We start from the raw sequence: 12,315 nt of genomic DNA, 5'->3' as shown, positions 1-12,315 counted from the left end.
TCTGGCTAGCAGGAAGCTGAAAGCCATCCAGCATGAATTTCCCAGTAGAGTTGCAATGAATGATGAGAGCTTAGAGATAAATGAAAAGTAAGAAAATCCATACATGAGTTAATAAGGAACAGAGATGAGCATCATAAGAGATGGGGGAGACAGGGATGGAATATACAGAGTGCACATCTGCTCACATTTGGGGGTGACTAAAGAGGATGCCATTCATTGTTTATATGCTTCTGCATGCCAGTCACCTGCTGTTTCTGTACCTGCGATCTCTTGAAGCTATTTTAACAGAGGTGAACTGTTTCAGCTATGAGCGTGTAGATGGGTCCATATCTTAGGAATTACATTGTTGATGGGTCCTTATGGGAAATGCAGAAGGAAGCAAAAGTCTCATTAAAACCATTTTGTTTGCACATACATTAGAACTGGTTACAAATACTCCATCCTTTACTCTAGCTGCTACATGTGTATAGGGAATGAAATGGGAAAATGTTGAGGACAAAGTGTTGGGGAACAATCTCCTGTGGTTTAATTATTAAAATTCCAGAATTTTCTCTGAGTGTGAATTTGACATTGAACATGTCCCTTGTTTAAGATGGTGAAGAAATGTGAGCCAGAAAAGTTGGCTACAGAGTAAACATATTAGAAATATTTTTGGTTGTTGTAGATGAGATATAATAATAATAGCAAATATTTTGGGGTGGAAATTTTGTACAAAGCACTGTGGAAATAATCTTCCATAACTATACCATTCAATCCACATTTGAACTTTGGAATATAGAGGGACTATAATCACTCTCCTCTCATTAAGTAAATAGAGGTTGAGATAATATAACCATTTTTGCAAGGATTCAAAGCTAGTTTGTGACAGAATTAGGACCTAAATCCGAGTGTCTGTAAACTCCTCACTATGAAGTATTGTTTCTTCCCTGAAAGATTAGTATCTGCACTTGTTTCTGATTGCAGATGAGTAATGGCATCAAGATTGAAAGACATTGCAGGGCAGGAAAATTGCGTTAGACTTTGCCTAGCAGTGGAAGAAACCATACAGGAAGAAGAAAACTATCTGAGGGAATGTTTAATACAAAGAGAATCAGCAGTTGATGACTCCAGACCTATACACCACCTTCAGAAGCAAGTCCTGGCTTATAAGGCAGTACTTACACACGGCTCCAAATTTTCATGTGGTGGATGCATGTGTGTAAGAAAAGCCTGGAAGCAAGTTGTCCTAAGACATTTGCTATTCCTGAATAGCTCAAAAGTTTCAATAGCATTGTATGAGTTAAATAACAGAAGATGGCATGCTTCATGGTGGCCAGAGCGAAAGGGATGTGATGAGTGTGTCTGAGACATGTGATTCCAGTGTATTTGTGTGGTGTGGATGATGAAAGGGAATCTGACAACTTTGGACAATATCCTCCCTCCTTTGGGAAGGGAATATTAATTAATGATGATGAAGAGCCCTTTGGCTTAATGGGCAATGACAGTTCACCCAAGCTGAGTGGGAAAGGTTGTGTTGGGAGTGAAGCCACCTGGCTGACAAATTCAGAATGCACAAGAATGTGGGTGAATGGATGAGCCATGACATGCATCAGGAAAGCCATAACCAGTGAGCAGGATGCCGTGGCATCTTTAGCACATTATGCATGTCGTGTCTTTAAAAGAGAAAACTCAACAGTCCCAGTACTGCTGATGTGACTTCTTGAAGAGAAACTACCTCTTACAAGATAGGAAAGAATGCTGTCCAACTCAAGACATCCTTATTACAGGATGTAGAACAGGTTCCTGTCTCTCCAGGAGGAGAGTGTCTTTTGATCAGGGGAACAGGGGAAGAAAGAACATTTAGACTTTTTTTTTTTTTTTAATCAAGTAGGTTTGCTGGTTGCAGAGGCAACCCTGACTGCTTCTGAGTATGTGTCTCTTCTGGCTGAGATCTTCTCTTTAGAAGATAAAAATATCCCATCACAAAGCCCAAAGAAATGACAGTTATGAAAATGCTCTCTTTTTTTGCCACACTTTTTCGTCTGTTTTTAATTCTCCTCAAATTTTGACACTTAGGATTTTTGATTTAAGTTAAGAGAGTGGAAATAATCATCTCTCAATCACCATCAGAATAGAAATAAGGAAAATACCAGCCGAAGGCTGCTCTCAACGTTACCTCTACATGAACCATTGGTGCAGGGGACAACCATCTAGAGAGTGAATCAAAAAAATGAGGAAGGTATGTGAGGTTCTTCCTTTAAATCAAAGAAATCCCAACATCTAGCACATTCTCATTCTCAAAAAAAAAAAAGAAAGAAAAAAGAAAATCTGTTGAATAAAGGTACAGTGGCTTAGACAATCTAGGTGTTTTATCCTCCGTGCTTAAAAGAGTACGTGATACATAGTAGATGCTCAGAAAATATTTACTGAATGACTGTTGAGTACATTACTGAAGGATGACTAAAGGGTATTTTCCTATTGTCATGATATCCCAATATGATATTTCTCTCAGGATACTCAGGTAAGAGAAAAGTTTGAAAAAATAATATAGCCACAGTGTTATGAACTCTAGAGTTAGACTAAAAATGGAGTTCAGATCTCAGCTTCTCTAGCTGAATGACATTTGGCAAGTGATTGTCCACATCTGAGCCTTGGTTCAATCATCAGCACAATGAGGATAAGTGACACTTCCACTCAGAGTACGCCAAGAGACCCAGGAGTTCATGTTTGCAGGAGCCTTTCATGAAATGTCTTGTTATTTATTAGCACTCAGTAAATTTATGTTATTTTTGTAGTTGTTACATCTTCTAATGCAGAACTCTTACTACCTATTTTATGAAAACAAAATTGGGGCTCCTTGTACAAAGTGACTTTACCTTTAATAATTTTAAGGAAGCAATATGGTGAAGTGAACAGCAATCCAAAGGTTATCTTAAGGTTGGAGACTGTAATGTAAGAGTTCATAAAAGAAGACAAAGTTGAATTAACTTATGATAAGAAGTATAGAGTACAAGAGAAGTCTATGGGAAGATTGTCATCCATAAGAAGATTCTACAGTTGTTGATACCAAGATATAGCCATATCTATGCAAAACAAGTTGAAGAACAGAGAAATGTTAGAGACATTCAAGATGAAAAGAGGTTCTTATTTTTGGGAAAGGGTTATAGAGCTGGATCTTGAGGTAGAGGTAGAAACACTTCGAGAGTTGTCTGAGAAATTTGGGGTTGGCCTATAAGCATGGAGAGCAAGAGAAAAGAAGAAACAGCACTGTAGGATGCTCATGCTCAGGTACAGTACATGTTTGAAATGCTCTCTACTAGGTTGAAGTTTGAGCTATTGCATATTCATATTAAGAACCTAGTAAAAATGATAACTTGGCTTCTATAATATTAAAAAAAAGAAATAATTTTTTCATGACCTTTGAGATTTCTCTTATCCAATTCATCCATATGAGAAGTGAAGAGAGCATAGTAGCTTCCCAAGATACCCAGCCCTCTTGGAAGTCTTTCTGCAGAATTCAGTGGCATAAAAGTTAACAGCTCTTTCCCCAAAGGAAGATGAGCTTCCACCAGTGCACCCTTTGCAAAGGAGTGTCTTTGCTGGAAATGCCGTGTCCATGTGAAGGCAGAACTTCTACTGGGAATACTACATTTCCCCACCCTTGTCATCCTTCAGTTTTACTCAATTCTTAAACATGCATGTAGTGTGGGCACAGACGGAGGTCATCTGGCAATATAAATATGTTCTTTCATCCTCAGTGGGACCCCCCACCTTACATACACCCACAAACACCCATGCATACCCACACAATTTCACATTTGGGACCCTTATGAGATCCATAGGCCTGCAATGAGAAGGAACACAAAAGGCATTATGAGATCTTATTAAAAAAGCATTAGAAGAAAGTACCTCCTGCATAAATAAGGTTGCAGTGAGAAACACGGGTGGATTGATCAAGCCCAGAGGCAGAGCAGAGTGAGTGGCACAAAACCTAGGAGCAGGGCTGACCATCTTTGCATACCAGGCCAGAGAGCAAGACAATAAAAGACACCTCAAATGGAAAAGTGCCTTGCTGTAAGAGGGGAAACAAACAGATTCTCTTCAAATCTAGCCCCTGTTGATACACATTCCCTCTACTTTGCCAAGTTTTTATTCCTCAAGATAAACCTGAAGGCCAAGCTGCCAAAGATGAATTACAAAGCCCAGCTCTCTGCTCAAATAGCATTTGATAATGCCAAGCAGTTGGGGCCCAATAAAATCACCACTTCTGCAAATCAGATGAACCAGATCTACACATGCATAACCCTGCTCTGCTGCCCTTGCCAAAAGGAGGAGAGAGCAGGAAGGAAACTGGGCAATGAAAATATGGGACTAGGTAACATTTTTATTTCTTATCATAACCCTCTAGAGTACTGAGTGACTAAGACAGAGTCATTTCTCATTTCTGGTTATGGTATAGAGAGAAGAACAGCATGACTTTGTTGAAAATTCTGATATATGAAATTTCATTTTTAAAGAACAGGCAGTTTGGTCATATTAAATTTCTAACAGCTGCTTGAACATATGCAAAAGTAATATGGAGTTTCCTGGTGAGCAGCCCTTATGGAGCTGGTATAGCAAATAACTAGATATAATTTGGAACTAACATAGTGTCATTGGGAGGTTGAGTGCCCCAATAGCTCCTGCCTAACTCTTTTTTTGAGGATTGACAATGCACAAGAAATTGTCCTAGCTGCTGTTGATTGCCCAGAATATGGCTCGTTTTCCTAAGTAGTTCAAAGTATTCCTCTCAGCAACTCGTTTAAACCATTTATTTGTTTAACAAACTTGTAGTTCCAAAAGAGTACAAATTTAGCCCAACTCTAAATTATCCCAGATGCCAAATCAGCAGGTACAAACTAATGAAGTCTGACTGTGTCCAAAGCAAAGGCAAAGCGTGTGTCTTCTATTGATCGAAGCCCAACCTCTTTGATTTGCCACATTTGGAGCTGTAGTTACTGAAAGAATTTTGAGAGTCATACAGATTTGAGTAGGAAACCCAACACTCTGTCATCATAAACCATTAATTTTGTCCGCACCTTAGTTTTCTCATCCACAGCGCTGGGATAAAAGTTGCTAAAACAGGTTGATAGCAAGTATTGAAGTTTGTCTATGAAGGACTGGGGATAGTGCTTGACAGTATTGTTTCACTCATCTGATCCAAAATATTCACTTGGTAATACAATGGTTCCATGTTAAGTAGGTTCAGAGATGCTTACTTATCCACTTATGCCCCGTGCATGTGTCTCAGGTAGCTTTTAATCTAAGTCTCCCCTCCCTCATCCTCCAAATGTGGCTCATGAGAACTCTCTCTCTCGGTTATTGAGAGCATTAAGCGAGATGCTGCACATGCAGAGATGAAAAGCACAACTCAACACATTTCAGTTCTTTTCTTCACTGCTCTCCATTATTTCTGGATTGGGATTATTTTCTGCAGGGTAAAATCTATGTTTGATCAGTCCAGACCACCTGAAAATTCAGTGCACAGTGGATAACTTGTTATTGCACAATTTTGGCAATTGGTCAATTATTACCTCTTTCTTAACATATAGAAGAAAAAAAATAGTTATCTTCTCAGAGTTAAAAAATTGATAAGAACTGCTAATGGTGAGAACAAAAAAATCACTCTCAGGCTCATCCGGATAAGGGGACTTTCCCAAGTTACACTAAGGACACACAGTAAGTGCCTAGGATTTTTACCCAGAACTCAATGGCTTCAGAGCTGGTGCTCTTAATGACTAAATTACTGAGCCATCTGCAGCCTTGGGCAACTGAGAAGAGTCAAAGATTCTAATATAATTACTGTTGTGATTTTTCCTCCCCAGGAGGACTGTTAACAGGATTAAATGAGATACGATATTTAAGACTCTGGGTGCTAGTCTAGCATACAATAAAAGTAGCGTTTCTTTGTTGAGCACTTGGAAAGTAACAGAACTGAGCGCAACCAGAGTTTATCTCCTGGCAACTGAAGGCTGCTGCCTACCTACCTTAGGGTAATAAGATGCTTCTGACAAACTTGTATTATGATTCCCATACAACAAGGGGCTGATCTGCTGCTTTCTGTCCAACTATCTGGGGAGTCATACCTAAGCATCATCTGTCCACCTCCATTATCACCCTATGTTTCTTCCAAGACAAATGCTCTTGACTGAAGTTTGACAGCTTGCTTAAAAAAAAAAAAAAGGTAAACAAAGATGTCTCTTCTTCTCAAATTGATGTATTTTTCAGCCATGTCCATTTTTCCCAGGTAGCAGGGATAAAGGGAATGTTCTTGGCTAACAAGAAGATTGACAACCAAGTGAAGACCTTCATCACATACAACAAAGGCAGAGACTGGCGTTTGCTGCAGGCACCAGACACAGATCTCAGAGGGGACCCTGTGCATTGCTTGCTGGTGAGTCCTCTTGGTGGAGTAGAGCACCCCCACAGTGAAGGCCTGGAAGTGCCTTTAATAAGAGGATGAAGCTAGTTCTGGGATTTTTGTTCAGTTGATGAACAAAATGGGCAGGAAAGGGCGTGAAGGCAGAGTTTGCAGAAAAGAATCGCAGGGCTGCCTTTGTAATGGGCCAAGGAGATAAGAGCATATGATCAGTCTTGTGCTCATGTCCAGGATTTTTATTTTCCCCAGTTTGTTTTTTGTTTGGAGGACTTTTGTTTCTTTCTTTTTGAATTGAACCTAGGGTCTCATGCATGCTAAAGTGCACCCTTCCTCTGATGGATATTAGCTGCCCTTTAACCAGAGTCCTGACAAGGACCTCGAATGGTAGTTTCAGGCAGAATATGATCATATTCATTTTTCATGAGGGTGTACCATAAATATTCTTACTTTCTTATGAAAAATCCCCTGTTACAGATCTAATGAGGAATACATTTAGCTGCAAAACTGGTGAATTGAATGCAGAATTGTGTGACATATTCCCGTGGTAATGTTTGCTTGCATTTTGAGAGAAGTTTATGCCTCAAAAAAAGGGTTAAGAATTACCAATTTAAACCCGTTTATTTTCTTTATATTATGTTCCATTCATTTGTCTTAGTCTATAAAGCTTGGGCTGAGAGAAGCGATGGCCTGTGGAAAAATATGACCCATTGTGTTTTTCTAAACAATATTTCACTGTTGAAAAAACACAATCATGTTTTTTCGTGTCTGTATTGTCTATGGCTGCTTTCACTCTACAAAGGCAGAATCAAGTCGTCCTGACAGAATATGGCCAACAAAGCCTAAGATATTTACTTTATAGCCCACTGAAAAACAATTTCTGACCCCTGCTTGAACTATGCTTTTCTTTTAATTATCTTACCTTTGGGCATAGTGTAAATTTTTTATATATTTAACGATATCATGGTATCCAAGAGAAGGATCAAAGCTGGATCTTGCCTTCAAGGAGTGTTCAGTCTACTTCTCTATTTGAGTGAGGTTAAGTTAATAAATGAAAGATCGTAGGGTCACATCTTATAGCTTTTAGTAGCTCTGAGGCCTGCTCCATACTTGACGCACCAAGAGATACTCAGTGAATGTAGGAGGGAGAAAGAGATGAATTGCGGATTAAAGTCTCATGAAATTAATATGATTTGTTTCTGTAAAATAGTTCAGAAGTTACATTTAAGTGAAGGAAAAAGAAAGGCAGTATAAAAACCTCTAGGTTTATATAAGAAGACCACTTAGTTTTAGCAGGAAGGGCTTGATGCATGGTGCGTGTATATTCAGCCTGTCATCTTCCTGCCCGTCTATCCTTGTTCACACTCTGCACAAACCTGACTTTGATGTTATCCTCCCTCAGCTTGCTTCTTCCATCCTACAAAGCCTGGATGGTCACTTAGCAGGTTCATTCTGCACAGCAGTAGGTGGGTCACCCTCCTACTCGAGAAGACGCCAGCAGCTAGAGCTTGACCTTATTAGTTGCAGAGGATATCACAGTTGTCACTGTGCATCAGGGAAGCAGTCTAAAATTCAGCCTCCCACTCAGCTTCCATCCTTATTACTGGCAACTGGGAGAAAAACAGCCATTTGTTATAGTGAATGCACAAAGCCGTTGACAGACTAAGTAAATATAATAGTGATTTATTGAATGCCTATACTATGCAAGACACAGTCACGTGGCATGAAAACAAACAAACAAACAACAGCAACAAAAACCCCAAACAGTCTTCCATTCCCACCAGGTACTTTGCAGAGAATGAGAGTGAGCCTAAGAGAGAGAATAAACCATGTGATATGTTTTATAGGCTCTTCAGCCTCATAAATGGGTCATTAAAAAATGGCTCTTAGAAGGCTGGGGCTGTAGCTCAGTGGTAAAGTGCTTGCCTTGCATGTGTGAGGTACTGGGTTTGATCCTCAGTAATATATAAAAATAAATAAAGATACTGTGTGTTCATCTACAACTAAAAACATATTAAAAAAAAATAGAATGGCTCTTAGTTTTTTGGCTCAGTGGTAGAACACTTTCCTGGTATGTACAAAGCAACTCTGGGTTTTATTTTCAGCACTAAAAAAAGAAATTAATTAATACTAGTAATAATAAAATAATAAAAGTGATTCAAACCCAACAGCAAAGTGTTCCCTGCTTCACCCCAACCCAGAATCATGAAGTCATATTGCTGTGCCTCCAAAATAAACTTACACTATTAGTTCCTTCCCTATCCCTGCTGGGACCATCCTAATCCAAGCCACAAGCATGTGTTACCAGACCCACAGTGCTTGATCCTAACTTTCTATCCCCATTTCTGTCTGGCAATCCATTCTCCACACAATAGCCAAAGCAAACTTTTTGTTTTAAAATCAACTTTATTGAAGCAAAACAGAGAAATAAAAAGCAACTACTTTAAGAGAATACTTTGATGAAGTTTGACAAATGTATATACCTACTATCACAATCAACAATCAAGGTGTGATATTTCCATCACCCTAAAAAATCCATCTGGGCTCTTTTGCAATTAGAATCACACTCCCAGCCCTAGAAAACCTACTCTTCTTCCTTATATTAAAATAGATTTCTTTTCTCAAATTTCATAAAATGTTATCAACTTAAACTTTTGAAAATCCACATCATATCTCTCATTAACTTTAGCATTCAAATGGTTTTCTAGTTCAAATTCCTTATCATGACTGACAGGTCCCATGTGATCTGGCCTCTGTCTACTTTTCCCTGATCTCTAACCTCTAGCTCCACCTTCCTTACACAGAAGCCCTAGTTCAGAGGAGTGGGTTCTTTTCACACCAGGAATAAATATAATGTATTCATTTATGTCTTGGAGTATTTGAATTTCTTATTATTTCTTTTAAAATGTCCTTCCATTAATTATGCTTTTTCTTGGTATTCAGGTTCCTACTTCTCAAACAGCTTTCTTGAGAATCCAGTAAAGTTATATTCATCCTAATTATTTTTTTCCCCATGACCTCTACTCTATCTGAAATCAGCACATATATCCATTGACTTTCTCATCCACCTCCCCCTGTTAACTGCTTCACCAACATGGGACTGTGCCTGTCTTTCTGGCCATTCAAAGATCAGCTCCAAGAATCATATCTGCCACAGGGCAGGTGCTCAACATCCAAACCCTGTTTGGGAGTTATTCTTGGAGAATACTTGAGAGTGTTGTTTGAGTTTCACATTTGGACTCCAGTGGAAGCCATGTGTTCCCTTGAATGATGACAAAGAAGGATTTGTTGTAACATCCATCTCCTGAAGCTCTTGGGCTCAAGTTGGCTTCAAAGTCAACAAAATCACAATCCTCATTAAGATTGAGAAGAGATAAATTACTATGATGGAGATGTGTGGTACCCAGGAGTCCTTTATCCTTCCTCCTTCATTAACCCTGTTGCTTACTGCATTTTCAACAAGGATGCTTAAAAAATCAGGTAGCTGACTGACAAAGGTAAAATGGCAAAGGGGTGGGGAGGAGAGACCAAAATCACTTTTTAAAAGTCTGCCAAAGGCCACAAAATAGCAAGGAAAATCTTTGAGCTACAGGAGACCCAGACTGTTAAAAACCTTCTTTAGGCTCAGGAGCTGGTTGGCAGAGAGGAGATAAAAAGTGATTTTAGATTGTGAGGACTTGGAAAGTGACAGTGTCACCGAAAGCACAGCCTAGTGATTAGAAAAGAGATTTTTTCCAGCGGGGCTGTTACAAATGTGGAACAAGTTCAGAATTATAGCCCCAAATGGAATGTTCCTGGGAAAATGTATTCTATAGAAATAAGACATCCAGGGTAATTTGGGGCTGTATTTTTAGGACTTTCAGATGGATTGCTTGAAGGACTCAGCTGGGATTTCTTTCCTCTGAAGACTGCATTGTACAATTAGGTAGGGTATTACAGGTCATGGTCCACTGGCCTCAAAGCCCCGGCATCGGGCTCCCAAGAGGCAAGATGTGAGCTGAACTGAGCCTGTGACAAATCCTTGGTCCCCTGGGGAAGGTGCAGTGTTTCATGCAGAGGGGCCCTGACTTCTTTATGGATTCCTTTGGCAGTATTTTACTGGAACTGAGCAGGCAGTTGCCCCAAGAGATTCATGACTGTGCTTTCCACCTCACTGCGCTATGTGTGACACCACATATGGTGCTGGTTTGGAATAGAACCGAACACCCCACACCCAGCCCATTGTCTGAGGGCCTCCCTCGTCTTTGCCATTAAATCTTTACTGAAGAGCTAATGAGTCCTAGCTCCAATTCAGAGTCAGAAACTACACATAAATGGGTGTATTGGGGTGAGGTGGTTATAGGTATTTGGAGATTTGCTTGTTGCCTTGTTATTTATGAAATTCTGATCAGTCCTTTCAGTACAATATTCAGATCAGTAGTTTTGGGGAAAAGGCACTGTGAAGATAGTATCTAAAGGCTGTTATAGAGGTTGGAAGGAAAAAGAATTTTAAGCTGGTTGACTCTCAAATACTCTCTAACCATTTGTTAAGTTCGTTTATTTCATAGTGTAGAAATGTCTTCTGTCATTTGGTAATTCCCCATTGGCCTCACAGAGTAGATAATTAATGATTCACCTGGAGAACATTATGCTAAGTGAAATAATCCAGGTACAAAAAGACAATTACCACATGTTCTCATTTATATGTGGAAGCTGAAACACTCAGACTCTGAGGAGCAGAGGACAGATGGTGGATGAATGGGGAGATGTCCATCAAAGGGCACAATGCTTCCATTAGACAGGAGAAGTAAATGATCAGTATTTGAGGTGAAAAACTAGTCGTGGTTCAATTAAATCTAGCAGACATTTATGGAATACTTGCCATGGCCAAACTATCTTGTCAGTTAAAATAAAACATAAAAGAAGAAAGGTCATTAGAACCTAGAAGTCCACCGATGGGCTTTCAGGGTTTGTGAGCTCCCTGAAATTGAATGGAAGCTGTGTGCTTGTCCTTGTGCTTTTATGTGATCCTTAATTTGTATCAGATTTTCAAACATTATACCTGACCCTGAAAAGATTAAAGACTAAGGATCCAGTTGTTCCTAGAATTGACCAATTAATGATGTGCCATGGCTCATGCATATGTGCAAGTCAGGCTTGTGACTGGTCCCTCCACCCTCTGTAAATCAGCTGCCAGGTCATTGGTGGTTTCAGTATGCATTCCTGTATTTTTTTTTTCAAAGTTTTTGCATTTTTTTCTTTTTTCACACTTTTTATTGGTGCATTACAGTTGTACATAGTGGTAGGATTTGTTGTTACTCTTTGTACGTGCACAAGATATAACGACATAATTTGGACAATATTATTTCCCACTACTTCTGGTATTTCCTCCTCTATACCCCCTCTCTCATCCCTTTTCTCTGCTCTATTGATTTCTCTTTCATTTTATTTTTTTAAATATGGAAATAGAAGAGATACAGAGAACTGCTCTTGGAGCAAGCTGTGCTTTGACTCTGTTGCATTTGAGACAACCCTGGAAATATAGAAGCAACATCTGTGACCATTAACATAGGGTAGGTAGGTGTACAGGGCCTGCTTGATAACTTGATAAAAGAAGGCAGGAAAGAGCAGGACATGGTGGCCTGCACATGTAATCCCATCTACCCTGCAGTCTGTGGCAGGATGATTGCAAGTTCAAGACCATCCTGGGCAATTTAGTGAGACTGTTGTCTCAAAATGAAAAGTAAAAATAGCTGGGGATGTAGCTCAGTGGCAGAGACCATGTCTATCTTCTGTGAAAGCCTAGGTTTAATCTTTAGGACTGGGGGTGGGGGTGGTGGGTTGCTGTTGGGGAAAGTGTCTCTGCATGGTAAACTGTTCATGCGAATCCCAGAGCCTAGTCTTGTGTCCTGTAGGAACTTGGAGTCACTTGATCGTCATTA

At 39.6% G+C, this 12,315-nt stretch overlaps 1 protein-coding gene across 5 annotated transcripts in view; it reads left to right on the top strand.

The window, feature by feature from the left end:
• SORCS1 (sortilin related VPS10 domain containing receptor 1) overlaps positions 1-12,315 on the top strand; it is a gene marked incomplete at its 3' end in the record, with an annotated part of 491,305 nt that overhangs the window by 388,458 nt on the left and 90,532 nt on the right. For all 5 annotated transcript variants that reach the window (XM_081268499.1, XM_081268498.1, XM_081268500.1 and 2 more), the window contains exon 10: positions 6,266-6,412. In XM_081268499.1, coding sequence (XP_081124625.1) covers positions 6,266-6,412 — 147 coding nt within the window. The remainder of the gene's footprint in view (positions 1-6,265; positions 6,413-12,315) is intronic.

Source organism: Spermophilus citellus (genome assembly GCF_964194105.1).
Source record: "Spermophilus citellus genome assembly, chromosome: 15".
NCBI classification, from domain to species: Eukaryota; Metazoa; Chordata; class Mammalia; order Rodentia; family Sciuridae; genus Spermophilus; species Spermophilus citellus.
The sequence above is the reverse complement of the archived record's forward strand: the minus strand, read 5'-3'. Positions and strand labels throughout refer to the sequence as shown.